Source organism: Vigna radiata, chromosome 2, assembly GCF_000741045.1.
Source record: "Vigna radiata var. radiata cultivar VC1973A chromosome 2, Vradiata_ver6, whole genome shotgun sequence".
Lineage (NCBI taxonomy): Eukaryota > Viridiplantae > Streptophyta > Magnoliopsida > Fabales > Fabaceae > Vigna > Vigna radiata.
Window position 1 is genome coordinate 18,894,871 of NC_028352.1, and position 16,583 is coordinate 18,911,453.

Sequence of the window (16,583 nt, forward strand, 5' to 3'; positions counted from 1 at the left end):
TATATATATATATATATATATATATATATATATATATATATATATATATATATATATATATATATATATATATATATATATATATATATTAGCAACAATAAAAACAGAAAAAGTGAAAAACCATAACTCCTAAACTAAAACACGTATAATATTTGAATTACAACAACTATCAATAATACCTTAAAGTATAGATAGTTGAAAGTATTGGAAGTGTCAAAAAGACTCAAACCATGATAGGGGGACATTAGAAAAATATGTGAAGTTGAGTGAGAGGGGATAAAAAGATTATTAGCTTGTTAAGTAATATAGGATGAAAGAGAGGTTTAGAAAAAAAAAAAGTTTTGGATTGATAAGTCAATCGAAGAAATATTTCTAAAAGAGACATTTTTAGAAGAACGTATACACTAAGATATTTCACATATTGGAATGAAGACTCGTGGCTTTTGATGTGTGCCTTGGAGAAGATAGTGGTTTGAGTGAGAGAGGCTATGTTAATCAAACTGGTGAAAGAGATAGATGGGAGTATTTTATATAAAGACAAGGAAGATGGATATGTATATGGAAAAGGGTGAAGAAACACAAGTTTATAATGTGAATCAACATATAGAAAATTAAAATTATGAAGGCTTTAGGTATGATGTCTTTTTTGGAAAACTAAAGCTTTACCCTTATCTCAACATTTTGCATGGCGAATAATAATAAATAAAGTGGTCATTTTTAATAATAATAGGAAAATTGAGGTGGCAAGTACAAGGCCTGTCATGTGGTTTTCATGATGAATTGATAAGCCATCTAATTTTCAATTGTAATATGGACACAAACATGACACATGTGTGACTTTTGGGTAGCAACACTATATATAAAAATAGGGCAAACATACATGTTTGGTCCCAATTGTTGGTTTAAATTTTCAACTGAGTGTGGTGAATTAGTTATAATACAAACAAGATCGTATTCTTAGAGATTTATTTCAATAATATAGTGATTTATACCCTATTCAAATTTGAAGTATGTATAATTCACAATATATCTAATTTTACTTTTGTTATACAATATATAACTAGTTAGAGACTTCTGCATATCCATTCTTTTTAACTTGTATTAAGAAAATTAATATAGTTATTATTATATTTAAATAAGTAAAATATTTATATAATTATATTCAAGTGTTAATTATGTATTTATATTAATATAATATTTAGATAAAAAGTTTGATAATATAATTAGAAAGTGGGTTTAGATATAACTCAACTCCACAAAACCAGCTTCTAAGGTGAGGTTTACCTTTATCTCTAGTCGATGTGAGACTTTCAACAAATATAAAAAATTTTAATACATCATTTAGTCCCTAATTTGGGACAATGTGTTCAAAGTGGTTTTATCTTTTTCGACAGTTCACTATTGTCCCATATTTTGTAAAAACGGTTCAAGTTTGTCCTTTGGGCTTACGACGTTAAAAACATAACGGTGTAATTGTCTTCGTGGCCAAAAGTGAATGAGGTGTCTAGTTTTGTAATATGTGGCACGTTGAGGTCAATAGAGATGTAAATTTTAAAAATAAAAATTAATAATGAGGAAAAGATTTAACATAGGGTTAAATGAAATGTGGTTGTACCTTTTTGCTACTGTTGTTGTGTGCCATGACTAATTGTGGGGTGGAGAAAGTGAAGAAGTTCCCTTCTCCTTCACCATGCCCATCATCTACCTTTTCTTCACCTTCATCATCACCATAAACCTCTATTCTTTTAACACAAACATTATCACATCTCACATGTACAAATAGAAAAACAACAATCCATTACCCCTTTCTTCATCCCGAACCCACACTCAACACACCATTCCAGCACCATCATTTTTCAAGTTCAACGCATACATAATAACACTCTCGAAACCCACACAGTCATCATCCAAAATCTCCATTCTTTTTTCCTTCCTCCTTTGTCCATTCACGCACACATAAAGAATACAAAAAACAAAGGGGAGTCACCATTCCACCACCACCCAACACATTGAACGCTGGAATCACAAAACAATTAAAAACTGGGAGCAAGGTAAGAAGAAATCCCAAATTGCAAGATAATGAACACCAAAACCTAAAACGCGAAATCAACACAAGAAAAGGAAACCCAATTCGCAAACAAAGAAAAGAATTCCAAAATGTAAAAATCAACCAGGATTCAAAATCTTAATCTGAAGTTCCCAAAATTTGCAAGATCTGAAACACAAGAAAAGGAAACCCCAAAACGCTACAATTTGAAATCCCCTTCTTACAAAACACTCTCAAAAAGGGAGGAGAAACCCTATATTTTGTCTTCAAGTTAGAGATTTTTAGAAAACATAATCTTTTGATTAGGTTGATGAGACTCGTTAAAACAAGAGATATTGAAATGGAATCTGTTTAGACTCTACATAACAGTGTGCTTGAGTTCAATTGCCATGTCCATTTGAATAGTTGTCACATAAATGTTCAGATCATTTATTATTAGTTAAAGTGGACATTGTTAAGTTTTTAAGACTGTAAACAAAAAAGACCTACTTTAAACAAATTGTTCCAAACTATAGATCAAAAGATGTATTAAACTTATAAAAAAAATTATTTTGGATATTTTTCTTTTTTATATTAAGTTAATTAAAAATAAATTATATTATGCGGAGGAGGAAAATTAAAAGTGGCTGCCTTGCAATCAATCGCAATTTTCTGCTTCCTTGCGAATTACGTTGATGACGGAGTTGATGAGTTCATTCCTTCGGTGTAGTGGCCTTTGGCTCAGTCTTTGGTTTCATTATAGTAGATGTTCATGTGTTCGAGTTGGAGTTCGAAGTCGCTAAACAAAGAGGATAAAAAGAAAAGGGAGATCTACCCCAAATATAAATAGAAAAAAGATGAAAAGAAAAGAGAGATATGAGGTTTGCAAAGTTCGATAATGACCAAAAAGCTGGGAAAGGGAGGAGAAAAACTGAATTCACCAATCGGAAAGCAAAATGGTGTTTTGGTTTGGGTTATTGGTTTGAATGGTATTTTGGTTTTTGCCTTTTAAGAAGGAAAAATGGGAGGATGTGGTCGAAATGATGAAAAAACCCACAACTATATGGGAAATGGGTATTTTGGGAGAGTAGAATTGCAAATTTGAGTTCCATCACAGAATCAATCATGTTCACATTAGTAAAAAAGACAAAAAAATTCTTATTTCATCCTTACATTTAAGTAACATCGAAGGATATAATAATTAATTGATCAAGTAAAAGGTAAAAGAAATAAAAACCAACAGTTATCACTAATGAAAAAAAACAAAAAAAAGAAAAAACAGGACAGCTGTTTAAGTTTTACATATGAGTACATTAGTAGTTTACCTTCTTTAAATAGTTAATAGATTTTCATCGTGTCTTTTCGACACCAGGAACTGTCCGTCAAATATTTATAAAAGAAAAGAAACAAAGTTTACAGAAAGCAGAGGTCGTTCCCTCATTAATTTCAACGATACGTGTCTTTGGAGGTTAAGCAGCTTATAGTCTGTCGTTTGTTAAGTATTTTGGAGGTTGTTCTTGTCGAGAGCTCTTCTCTGTTTCAGATATAAACATGCATACACTTAACTTCCAACTATAGACATTTTTTACATTGGAAATGGAAGTTGATGCAGCGATGATGTCTGTTGGAATTTTGGTTGCATTTGTTATCCTATTCTTAACGAAAGCACTGAGTTGGGTGTGGTTGGAACCGAAAAGGGCAGAGAGATTTCTCAGAAGACAAGGCATAAAGGGAAACTCATACAAGCTTGTCTTTGGAGACACAAAAGAATTAACCATGATGCTGCATCAAGCACATTCTAAACCCATACACATCGATGATGATATTGCAACTCGCCTAGTTCCATTTCAAAATCAATTGGTCAAAGTTTCTGGTATGCCTTCTAATAATACCTTTAAGGGTTAAATAAGTTAATTAGAAAATAACTTGATGATTTTTGCAGGTAAGAATTCGTTTTTCTGGTATGGTCCTAAGATTACAGTGAATATTATGGATCCTGAAGCAATAAAAGAGGTTCTGAACATGATAAATGACTTTCCTAAACCAAACCTTAATCCACTAGGCAAGTTCCTGATAACAGGACTTGTAGATCTTGAGGGAGACAAATGGTCAAAGCACAGAAAGATCATCAACCCTGCATTTAATCTCGTCAAGCTCAAGGTTTTTCTTTTCTTTTTCATCCTCTGTTCTCTAATTTTCTTGCTACAAATTTCTTATTATTGTTATAATCCTAAATATGAGTCTAAATTCTATATTAGATAGAAATGAGAAAGTAGAACACCATATAAAATTGAAGATCCGTTAACTCATAGCCTTAAGGTTTTTGATCGAGAATGATGTTGATCGCTTATGTTTTGGACTCAGATCTCATTAATGTTGTATCTCCCTAATGAACCTCTTTCTTCATAAACCTAAGAAGTGGTAACAGAGTCAAGTTTGGCTCAGTTGAATACAATGGTTCATGTATCGAAAGTCTTCATAGCAAAGAGTCAAGTAAGCGTGTACCCTTAAAAAGGAGTACTCAAATAAGGAGGAGTGTAAATCCCAATGTGAAAGGGAGTTACCTTCGGAGGGAAGATCGTTATAATTTCACATGTGAGTCTAAATCCTACATTAAATAAAAATGAGAAAATATAAGGTTGAAGATCCATTAACGCATAATCTTAAGGTTTGAGTAGAGAATGATGTCAATGTCTTATGCTTTGGACTCAGATCTCATTGATGTTGTATTTCTTCAGTGAAGCTCTTTCTTCATGAACCCAACAATTGTTTTAACATTATCTGTGAAATCTATGATATTAATTTTCATGGAGTAATGTTCCATTGAATATTTTTCACTCCATACCTTCATCTTTTTAACGTCTGAAATGTTTTGCAGCTTGTGTTGCCTGCCATGTATGATAGTTGCAACCAGATGATGAAGGAATGGAAGATGTTAGTGTGCGAAACAGGATCATGTGTGGTAGATGTCTGGCCATTCTTAAACAACTTGACAGCTGATGTGATTTCTCGTACAGCTTTCGGAAGCAACTATGAAGAAGGAAAAATAGTATTTCAACTCTTAAAAGAACAAGCTAAACTTACATCCAAGGTCTTTCGATCTATTTACATACCAGGGTGGAGGTATATTATTAAATTACACTTTTTTATTGTCAACTTTTTATTCAACAAAGAAATACACACACATGATTGTACTTCAATATTTTAACCTTATAGATAATAATTAAGGTACAACATATATATCCTTCACATCACCCATATTTGTTCTTTGAGATATATTTCCATTGGATAATAATACTTTAATAATATTTCTTTTACAATATTTTAATATTATCTACGTGTCATTCTGTGATTGGTCCATGTTAGTGTTAAATTGATACGCAAATGATATTAAAGTTTTATCAAAGTATCATTATTCATTTCAATTAATCAATTATTATGTTAGTAATATAGTTGGGAGGAATATACGAAGATCACAAGGTTTTGTTCTAATTTCTTGTAATTTATAGAAATCAGCTAGGATAAATAACATAAAAAGGAGGTGAATAAGAAAGATAAATTATAAGAAGATTCAAGTTAATTAACATCACCATATTCCTTTTCCAATTATTAGGTTTCTACCAACTACATTAAACAAGAGGATGAAGAAGATTGACAATGAAATTGGAAATGTACTTCGTGGAATTATCCAAAAGCAAGAGGGTATTATGAAAACATGCGAAGCTTCGAATGATAACCTATTAGGGCTACTATTGGAATCCAATCAAAAAGAGATTGAAGATCAAGAAGGACTTAAGAAAGATGTTGGAATGAACACCAATGATGTAATTAAGGAGTGTAAGTTATTTTACTTTGCCGGACAAGAAACAACATCGGTGCTACTAAATTGGACAATGGTGTTATTAAGTAGGTTTCCCAAATGGCAAACACTAGCAAGGGAAGAGGTCATTGAAATTTTTGGCACAAAAGAACCAGACTATGATGGATTAAGTCGTCTTAAAGTTGTAAGTATCACTTTTCAAAATAAATCTCTTAGCTTTTGAAAGAATGTTATTAATGTTAGTTAATTATGGTTACTTGTGGCATTGTCTTAGGTGACAATGATTTTGTACGAGGTTTTAAGATTATATCCACCAGTTACTGCTATTACAAGAATCCTAAGGAAGAAAGCTAAAGTTGGAAACATGAGTTTACCAGCAGGAGCACTAGCTACTATTCCTGTTGTGTTGGTACATCATGATTTTGAATTATGGGGAAGTGATGCAAAAGAGTTCAAACCAGAAAGATTCTCAGAAGGAATCTCAAAAGCAACAAATGGTAAAGTTTCATTTATCCCATTTGGATGGGGTCCTCGAATATGCATTGGCCAAAACTTTGCTTTGCTTGAAGCCAAAATGGCTTTGTCTCTCATTCTGCAAAACTTCAAGTTTGAGCTATCTTCCTCCTATGTTCATGCTCCGATTGTAGTCATAACTGCTCAACCTCAATTCGGCACACACCTTATATTACAAAAATTATAGTTTGTTAGCCTAAGAAAAGGTTTTTAATGCTTTTCTATATATCTTATGTTGCCTGGCTTCTTCCTAGCTAGAATTTTCTCTAGGACAAGTGACTTGCACAAAATAATATCTTATTGTAAAATTCTGTGAAATGTTTCTTCATATATTTCTCTTTATTATATTTTTTATTACAAATTATATAGGATGGTTTTTCCCTAGTTATATTAAATGTCAAATATTTAAAATTAATTTTTTGAGTAAAACTTTGTTCATGTACAATATAAATACGAATTTAAAAGCATCAATAATATAAGCTTGTTTTACTTGTTATAGTTATACAGATAAGACTTTTACAAAGAGGAAATGAAATGAGGTTCTTTGATCAATTTAGAAAACTTTCCTCTATAATATAGTCTCATAAAGAAAATAAAAGGTTATTATTTAATATTTAAACCATTATAATTTTTTTCATGATATTTAATAATAAAGATAGAAAAATATATTTTAAACATTAAATACTTATTAATATTAACATATGTGCATGTAAAGATATCTCTATTTTATCATGGAATTCACATACAAAATAAGATTGAATTTTTTTTTCAGAAATAAAAAATATAATAAGATTAAATACGTTTTTTCACTTAAGTAGAAGATAAAATTGAAACTGATATTTATTCAAAACTTTAATTTTGTTTGGTCTTTATTTTAGAAAGCAAGAGATAGAAAACGGGTAGTAGTCAAGGTATAATTTTTTATTTTAAGAGAAAAAAAAAAATTAGAAATAGTATTGCCTCATGGTCCATGAAATGATGGCTTCAATGTTTAGTTTCCCCAACAAAACAATACCATTTATTACAACCTGCCCACGTTGTAATAATCATAAAAAAAGCACGACCTTAGCACTTCCAAAGAAGGATTCTTGTAAAAAATTAATGCATCAGATGTCAAGAAAAATAATATGAAATAACAGCTAATTTCAAGAACTAAGCTATAAATAAATTAAGATCCACTTTTAGACCATGGTATCAGACTATGACAAATTAAATTAACGCGAGTTGTATTCAGAGAAAATCCAAAAACGTTTACAGTGATATTATACTACGGGCTTCCTCAGTAGAGAAAAGATAAAAGCTAATCTAAAGTTCTTCCTTACTGTGTTAAACAACCTACAAGCAGTACTCAATACACAGCAAAACTGCAGGTGGGGAAGGAGAATTGCATCACCAACAGTAAATGCTAAGCAGAAATTAGAAACCAAAGAAGCCAAGCTCACTAGCTTTCTCCTTCTCAAATGTCTCGAAGTACTGATATATGATTGTCACTGCAAGCAATATTCCAGTCCCTGAACCAATTGCCCCCATGAAATCTGCCAACACAGTCAGGGCACCAATACATATGCCTCCAAATGCTGCAGCAGTGGGAATGTATCGGTTCAGTTCTTTCTGAAGGTTTGACTCCCGATGTCCAGGCATTACCATTTGTTGCTCCTGTAGATTCAAAACCATGATACTATGAGACAACAGAAATTTTAACAAGCATTAAAATAAAGTGCTTGAAGACCAGACTTACCAGCTTAAAAACACGTTACTAATAAAGTTCCAATGAAGCTAGAAAAATTGAATATTTTAGGTAGTGTTTGGCCTAAGTACTTTGGGCTTCCCTTCTTGAATTAGAGGATTCTCTAACTAGCTTTTATAGAAGCTCAACTTTTTTGCCCATGGTTATTAAAAAGGAATACTACATGAACATTTCTCCATTTAGAAAGAGAAGCCCAAAGAAAAGTTGGGGCTAAATACTACATTAGACAATGTGTTGGCTGATCTGATCCTATGATTCATATCTATTTTGCTTCAAGTATTTTAAGAGTGTATTTCCAGTACTAATTCAATAGGGAACAAAAATTCAAACATGCAGATACAAAACAAAATAATGATGAGAAAACAGGCTCATTATTATATTGAAGAACTGAAGATACAAATACAAGACAAAATGCGTGCTAATCAGTACGTACCTTCAGCTGCTTTGCAACATCTCTAGCAGATGAACCAGAGACTTCAATCCAAGTTTTAGAGAACAAGGCACATGCTGACAACATAAACACAAGGTAGAACAGTGCATGGAAAGGATTTGCTGCCATGTCAGCTAAGCTGCAAAAAACGTACCAAAATGGAAATTGAGCAAACAAATAATAACAATGGTAAAATCTAGTTGATTGAATTGAAATTTTAGATCATGTCCGCATAACAAAGTAGCAGAAATTTTATATTATAATAAACCATAAACCATAAGGTATGTAGCACTTTTCTTACCTGGAAGGTGCAGTGATGTAGTATGCAATACCCCCAACAGGAACAGATTGACCACCTCCATATTCAGACTCCTTCCATTTGCCCAATAGATCAACAAAGAAGTTTCCACTGTACTTTCTGTGTAGAAGCTGCACAAGTACAATAAAATCTGATTAAAACTGTATCGAAAATTTACTCCAGATAGCAATTTAGCATCCTTAAACTTCTCTACCTGAGAAATGAAGTAGAGATTGGACACAAGGGCAGACTGAAGAATAATGGGCATATTGGAGGTATAAAATAGCTTGATTGGATAAGAACCCTGCTGCCCACGGGCATTCTTTGATCTCACAGGCAAAACCACACGGAAACCTTGGAAGTATATCACAATTAGGAAGATCAAGACAGTAGCAAGCAGATTTGTCACATTGGGAAGGTTTTGCCGGTAAAATGCTTCTCGAAGGGCTCGAACCTTATCCGTTCTAGTTATCAACAAATGGAATAGAGCTATGACAGCACCCTCAAATTCAGCTCCCCGTCCACTATTAATGGTGGTGGGACTAAATGCTTTCCATATGATGTTTTCACTGCAACATAATGAGATAATCGTTATAAATTTTCTGATAAAAGACCACACACTTCTGATAGTTGTTATTATGAGACCCACGATCAATGCTGGACACAGATTATAAACTATTTAAATTATTACTAATAATAAAAGATAATAAAACTTACCATATGTTCGTGGCAATGAACAGAGAAATTCCAGATCCCAAACCATACCCTTTCTGAAGGAGCTCATCTAAACATATCACAATAATACCGGCAAAACAGAGCTGGAGGATAATGAGGATTGCATTTCCCACTCCAAGTTGGCCCACACTACCATACATCCCAGAAAGAACATATGCAACTGCCTCACCAACAGCTATCAAGATGCCAAGTAGCTTCTGTGCACCATTTCTGGAACATGAAAAGAAATAATGTCAATAGGAAACATATATGACAGGGCGAAACCTCAAAATATGCAAAAGCTCATAAAAACTGACAGCCATAAGACATAACCCAGTGCACAAGATAATAAACTATATGTCATTAAATGAATGGTTGCATGAAAAATTGACACCAACTAGATCATAGGTATTGTAAGAGAAAAAATGTAAACTAGATGTGCCAAGAAAGTAAATAAGTTACACAAAAAGATACTAACAAGAGAGCACGATCCTCCCGCACATTGTTGTCGACTTCTATTATCTTGGACCCAGCCAAGAGTTGCATTACTAGCCCAGAAGTTACAATGGGAGTTATTCCTAGCTCCATAACAGTTCCACGGTTTGAAGCAAGGATAACACGCATCCAATAGAATGGATCTGCTCCAGTTGTAGAGTGAATTCCATACAGAGGGAGCTGACTGCAAACAAGGAAGATGAACAGAGCAATCACAGTATATATGACCTTCTCTCTAAATGGCACTTTCCTGTCAGCAGTTTGAACTTCCGGAAGAAATGAGAGAAACGGTCTAACTAGGTGAAGCACTCTAAATCCACCTCCCATCTTGTCAGACTACACAAGTCTAACCTGCACAACAAAGTCATAGAACATAAGGGAGAAAACCAGAAATTGTATTTTAAAACAACACTTCTGGATCCAAATGGCAATTCATATAAAATGACAAAAATCAAGCAATGCAACAATTCACTAATGACGTTATTCCATTTTTTATCACTGGATGGAGTTTGGATGGAACAGCAACTGCAAGATTTCAACAATTTCACATGAAATCTGATCATCAAACATGATGCATGGAGTAGTTCCTATATGCACAAGAGTCCTACCCAGGTTAAGTGGATGAGAAAAATTATTAAAAGACTGCAAACATAGGCTTTATTATTTTGATTATGAACATTCAAGTCATCCATAAAAGAAATAGTGACAATAAAAATTATATAAAAAGGGAAAAAAGAAAACAAATCACTTTCAACTCACAAAGCTCAGATAATGGAAGATTATCATATCTAGAAACAAGTCATCTGTCCCTAGAATAAGTATGAAAAAAAATTATATATTATTAATTAAATTAATTGCTTAAAAGTCCAATGAATATTGACAAAAATTCAAAAAAACTAGCACATGCATTGACTAAAAGAAAGGAGACAAACCAATTAGACAACCAGCAAAAATCATGTAACACAAGTAATCATCAAAAGCAAAAAATTCAAGAAAAATTCAAAATGAGACACCAATCAAATCATGGGCGGCATCGTCACTCTCCTTCAAGCAATATGTTGAGTCAAAAGCATTCAAGAACAAACCCTAAAATGACAGCAATCAGAAGAATAACAATTTCATTCTCGTACAGAGCACACGAAAATTCCACACATCATGAACAAACATTCACAGAACCAGATTAACCTGATCGAACAAAGCCAGAATATGGCACAGATCTGTTAATCTGAGAATTCTCGGAAACAAATCGAAGAGAAAATATAGAGAGAAGATTTACCAGTTTATTTCAGATATGGATTCGATTGAGAAGTTTAAAGAAAATTTAAAATAAAAGAAAAAAATTGAAGTCTATGAAGTAGGAAGAATCAAGCTTTGTGAAATATCTAATAATAGGAGCAGCAGGGTTGCACGTTTTGAGCATGTAAGAGAGAGTTTACGTGGATTAACTAATCATATTTTGACACGTAGATTAACTGGGTGACATGGCAAGAGTTGTCATTTTTGACTTGTTTCCTAACCTTAAGTGGGTCAAGTTTTTCAAATCAAGCCATTTTTTGGAATTTTGGGCTGATGAATAGAGTAAAAAAAATTCTATTGGGATGATTTCTTTTCCTTTTTTTCAAAGTTGTTTCAATTCTAATTTCATCGCAACCAAATAGATATACTTTCATAAAATAAAATTATGTGTGATATTTTAATTATATTATTTTATTTTTTATTAAATAAAAAAAAAATTTATTATTTGGTAATAAATTAGTAATTGCATAATTCTTTTACTCAAGTAATAATCTAATCTCTTTATTTAAATACTCACCACAAATTTAAATAATTTAGAAGTGGATATGAATATTTAAAAATGTAAGCTTTTTTATTTCTTCTTACAGTCACATAATTATTATTTTTCTTTTTTAATTTCATTATTTTAGAGTAATACAAATTTATCATATAACTTATATTTTATTCATGTATATATTTTTTATATGAATTTTATAAAATTTACTAAAATAATCTATAGAAAATTATAAAATTCATTATATATAATGAATTTTATAAGCATATAGTTTATAATTCTATAATATATTTGTAATTTTATATTATATAGTTTATAACTTTATAATTATATAACCTATAAATTCATATATATTTTTTAAATTTCATAATATAATTTTTTTAGTTTATATAACTTTATAATTATTTAAAATTGATAATTTTATGTAAATTGTATAATTTACATAATTTATATACTTTTATATAATATAAAGCATTTGTATAATTTTATGTAAATTTATACTTTTCGTGATTTCTAACACACCGATTTCTGATGATGATATTTGTAATTAAAAATCGGTAAAATTCAAAGGTCAAAGGTATTAATGTAGCCATGGCCCCATCTATAATGATGCTGTTAAAGTTCACTCAGAGTAGATGGTTTCAATCGTCTTGCTACTGATCCTTCCTGAGAAATCCACAACTCTAAACTAGCCAAAAACAACTCCTTGTAGGTGGCTTCAAGGTTGAGAAAAGGCTCATTCACTATTTAATTGTTTGGGTCTTATGCCCGTGTGCCACCAATCATGCCCAGTGTTTCGAACAGAATCTTCTTATAATTTATTGGCTTCTAAATCATATTCACATTGATTGGTCCTCTCTTATTGTTGACACTATGATGAAGGCGCAAAGATATTTTGTCTATCATATACCTTACGCCTTTCTTATGTCCAAAATCCTTGAATACAAAGGAGTGAATGTTGGTGGAGAAAACACAATAGTCATTTAAGCACCTAGATCTAAAAATGGAGAAACCACTTTGTGCCAAATGAGTTTTGTTGCTCGTGGAAACATCTTTATCCATAAATATGAAGCTCAAAATGAAGATGATGATGATAATGAAGATGCTCATATGGTTGAACCTGTTAATGTGCCTGATCCATCTAAAGTTGGTCCTTCACACATTCCTTCATCGTCCTCCTTCTCCATTGAAAAACATCTTGCCAATCTAACTCGCCAAATAGAGGAGATGAGCACTCTCCAACAATCTAGACATCAAGAACTAATGGAGCTGCAACACACTCATCATACACATTTGTGTGAACATCTAGATAAGTTTGATACTAGGCTTAGTAACATTGAGACTTATTATGATTTTGATCCTAATGATAATGCTCCTAGTCCCTCCTTTTAGATTTTGATGTATTTCCTTTGTTTTAAGCCATTATATCTTTTCTTTGTTAACTTTGAATCAAATTACCTTTCTCATGTTTGATCCAATTTATCTTGGGGGGGGGGGGGGGGGGGGAGGGAGCTCTATTGAGGGGGAATCTCTCCTACTATAGATCCTTTTTGTTTATGATTGTTGAGACTTTGGCAAGTGTACCAAATCGCTCAAGTAGTAATACCGGTAAGACAGAATATCGTTTCCCAAGAGACTTCGTTATTACTCTACTATCGTATAATTACTAACTAATTTAAACTAAAGAATGATTCCATTTTTGTTTGATATTGTGCAATGAAAGTAAAAGTTATGCTTAAGTAAATGTTTGAACTACTTGGGGCCAAAACATGTGAAAATGAGATGATTGAAATTCCTTCCTATGCAAATGCACTACACCATTCTTCTTCAATTACTTGTTCTTGTCAACTAGCTAAATCACTAAAACCCAATCCCTTGGTGAGATAGCCTAGGTTCATTTGTTACATCCCAATCCCTTGGTAATCCAACAAACTCACCCGCATTAAGAGAAGAAGTTTATGACAACTAACGGTCCTAGCTCTATCCCTAGACACTGTTTCCCTTAGGTGTTTAGTCTAGTTCAAGGTTCACCCAATGTTTCCCAACCTTAAGTAAACCCCACAATCAAGCTATGGTTGATCAAGTCATAACTAGCATTAAGTAAAAGACGAAAACACCAACAAGCAATGAATGAAGCATTTTTCATTTAAAAACAAGTGCATTTACAAGAAGTTCTTAGTTTACATCACTCTCCAACAAAATGAACTTAGCTCTCCATTAATGGAGAGCTTGAGCTTACAATGGAATGAAAATGGTGAAGAAGAGACTCAAGGAGAAGGAGAGGAGAGCTCCCATTGTCCAGAACTAACTCCAAGAGGTGCAAGAACGCTTCCCCAGGTCTCAGCCGCCAAGAAGATCCATACCCTCGAAAATTATGTGCCTTTTATAGGTCTAGGGTGCCAACTCAGTAAAAAGTCGTGCCCAGCGCCCTTTTCTGGGGCGCCCAGGCGTGACAAATCAGGGGAAACATCGAGCTGAAGGGCGCTGGGTGCCCCTCAGGGGCGCCTGGGCGTGAGCAAATTGGCCAAACTGCGAGTTGAAGGGCGTTGGGCGCCCTTTAGGGGCGCCTGGGCGCCACTTTTGCAGAGAAACATCTTAAAATCTTCAACTTCTAGGCTTTTCCTTGGTTCTCCACTTTCAAGAGCTTTAATGTCTTTCCAAAGCAAACAAAGTTCCTACAAAATTTGAGGAATTAGTGATGAAAGCTAATGTGTATAACCTAAGCTGAATTTATTCACAAAGTAAGATTAAAGGGAGGATCAAGCGTGTTTCAAGCTTTAGGAGTGTTGATTTGGCAAGAAAATTGCACCATAGATAATGGTAAAATTACTGTTATCAATGATAAAAAGGGGGAGAAACATCACAAATGTGTTTTTATTGTTTAAAGCTATTAATCTTTGTTTCTTGTTTAAGTAAAAAGATTGCAAGATGGACAAAAGTGCTTTTAACAAAGATGATTTTTTATCATCATAAAAAACAGAGAGATTGTTCTCATTGTGAAGCATTTTTGCTTTGAAGAGATTTTGATGATGATGCACTTCAAGACTTCAAGGAACTTTGACAAACACTGTTAAAAGAATTTGTTTTGTAGAAACATTTGTATTAGGTGTATCTTTCAATTGTAAACACTTAGATTTCATGAAACTTAATCTTTGTTATTAATTTATTACGACAATAATCAATTATCATAGGGAATAATCGATTATCACAAGTAAAAGTAGAAAAGGCTTCGTCTTGACAATAACAAATATCACTAAGGATAATCGATTATCTCTGTGATTGAGGTCGTACCCGAATCAAATTTAATATGGAATTAAAGTGTAGTATAGACCAGGTAATGACTCTTAGGTTGCCTCTTAAGGACCAAATTGTGGTTCAAGAATTAAGTCGAACACTTGGTGGAGGGTGTTTTTGGACAATTTTGTGAATGGAAATGAAACAAATTAAAACTCGAAATCAACACAGATTAAAAACGATTGGTTACTAGCTCAATTACAATGCCTTTAATAACAGATTAACATCAATTACACACTACTCTAACCCCTAATCCAACACAAGCTAACCAACTAAGCAAAGATTAACCATGTACTCAAAATTGCGAACTAAGCGAACACAACACACCTATTCCATCCAATCTATTCATACAGATTGATCAGGTAAGTGGAGATTCAATCACCAATTGGGAAACTAAGCGTATACCCATTTGCCTAAGGATATCAAGAGCGATGAAGAATATTGTGCAACCAGGAGTAGGTGGAACTTAGTCAGGGTAACAATAATAGGTGGTTACTAGGTGGATAAGGACAACCGAGAGTGGGTTAAACTTGACTACACAGTGTATTAGTGGACACCAGAATTATCTAGGGATACTAAGAGTGGTGAAGAATACTGTGCAATCAGAAGTGGGTGAAAATCAGTCAAGGTCACAATAACAGGTGGTTACTGGGTGGACAAGGACAACTAAGTGGGTTAAGCTCAACTAGGCAACGTATCAGTGGATACATGAATTGTCTAGGGATACTAGGAGTGGTGAAGAATACTACTCAACCAAAAATGGGTTAAACTCAACCAAGGTCACAATAACGAGTGGTTACTATTGGACAATGACAACCAAAAGTGGGTTAAAATAAACTAGACGACATATCAAGCAGACACCAAAAGCGTCTAGGTATACTAAGAGTGGTGAAAATACTACACAACCAAGAGTGGGTGAAACTCAACTAATCAGCGTAACAATGACTACTCAGTACAACTAGGGATACTAGGAATAGTTAGAATACTCAAATGAACTTCATTAAATATTTAATGAAACTATCTAAGTTAACTTAGAGGAGAATTGGATGTAGTTCTAACAAGTGAACCATATAAAAATTGTTTGTGTATTATAGCTTATCTCATAAACAATTAGTTTTTAAGGAAAAAATCTCCTAGCTCACAAGTCTTCAACAAGCGTCATCATCCCTATAGAGTTATCTCCTACTAAACTCCTTGAGAATGAATTTAAGTTGGTACTATAAACGAATTCGACAAAATGACGTTTATAAAAGAAGCACAACCAACTTACAAGTATAGCTCATAGTACGATCAAAACTATAACTGCAAAAAGAATTACAAAAACATTATTCAACCCCTATTCTAGTGTTTTCCTTCAACTTCACCTTCATTTTCACCTTGACCTTCACATTGACCCCTCTCATGTAACAGAGGTTGACCTTCCTCCTATAGCTCAACCTGACCTTCACACTCACCGT

At 33.1% G+C, this 16,583-nt stretch overlaps 2 protein-coding genes across 3 annotated transcripts; one reads left to right on the top strand and one right to left on the bottom strand.

Moving 5' to 3' along the window:
• The first annotated feature begins 3,615 nt into the window (after nucleotides 1–3,615).
• Nucleotides 3,616–6,754, top strand: LOC106752966 (cytochrome P450 72A15-like). The gene is made up of 5 exons (XM_014634752.2): nucleotides 3,616–3,899; nucleotides 3,969–4,186; nucleotides 4,905–5,149; nucleotides 5,640–6,030; nucleotides 6,121–6,754. Exons 1-5 carry the CDS (start codon nucleotides 3,623–3,625, stop codon nucleotides 6,544–6,546), a joined length of 1,557 nt encoding a protein of 518 aa, XP_014490238.1. The 5' UTR covers nucleotides 3,616–3,622; the 3' UTR covers nucleotides 6,547–6,754.
• A 799-nt stretch (nucleotides 6,755–7,553) lies between these two features.
• On the bottom strand, nucleotides 7,554–11,455 carry LOC106756512 (protein transport protein Sec61 subunit alpha-like). Of its 2 annotated transcripts, none has more exons than XM_014638974.2 (7): nucleotides 11,320–11,455; nucleotides 10,027–10,394; nucleotides 9,552–9,779; nucleotides 9,049–9,403; nucleotides 8,838–8,965; nucleotides 8,540–8,675; nucleotides 7,554–8,015 (listed from the first exon to the last, which is right to left on the bottom strand). In XM_014638974.2, exons 2-7 carry the CDS (start codon nucleotides 10,368–10,370, stop codon nucleotides 7,776–7,778), a joined length of 1,431 nt encoding a protein of 476 aa, XP_014494460.1. In that variant the 5' UTR covers nucleotides 10,371–10,394; nucleotides 11,320–11,455; the 3' UTR covers nucleotides 7,554–7,775. The 2 variants fall into 2 exon arrangements, with proteins under 2 accessions (XP_014494460.1, XP_014494461.1); XM_014638975.2 differs by having other exon boundaries at nucleotides 11,229–11,320.
• Between the last annotated feature and the right edge of the window lie 5,128 nt (nucleotides 11,456–16,583).

Bases quoted from the DNA above. Each gene is read 5' to 3' on its own strand.
- LOC106756512 (XM_014638974.2), bottom strand. From the start codon at position 10,370: ATGGGAGGTGGATTTAGAGTGCTTCACCTAGTTAGACCGTTTCTCTCA. The intron at 8,966-9,048 runs GTAGAGAAGTTT...GTACTTGTGCAG, and splicing joins ATCTCTACTTCATTTCTCAG to CTTCTACACAGAAAGTACAG. The intron at 8,016-8,539 runs GTACGTACTGAT...TTGAATCTACAG, and splicing joins ATGTTGCAAAGCAGCTGAAG to GAGCAACAAATGGTAATGCC.
- LOC106752966 (XM_014634752.2), top strand. From the start codon at position 3,623: ATGGAAGTTGATGCAGCGATGATGTCTGTTGGAATTTTGGTTGCATTT. The intron at 3,900-3,968 runs GTATGCCTTCTA...TGATTTTTGCAG, and splicing joins TCAATTGGTCAAAGTTTCTG to GTAAGAATTCGTTTTTCTGG. The intron at 4,187-4,904 runs GTTTTTCTTTTC...AATGTTTTGCAG, and splicing joins TTAATCTCGTCAAGCTCAAG to CTTGTGTTGCCTGCCATGTA.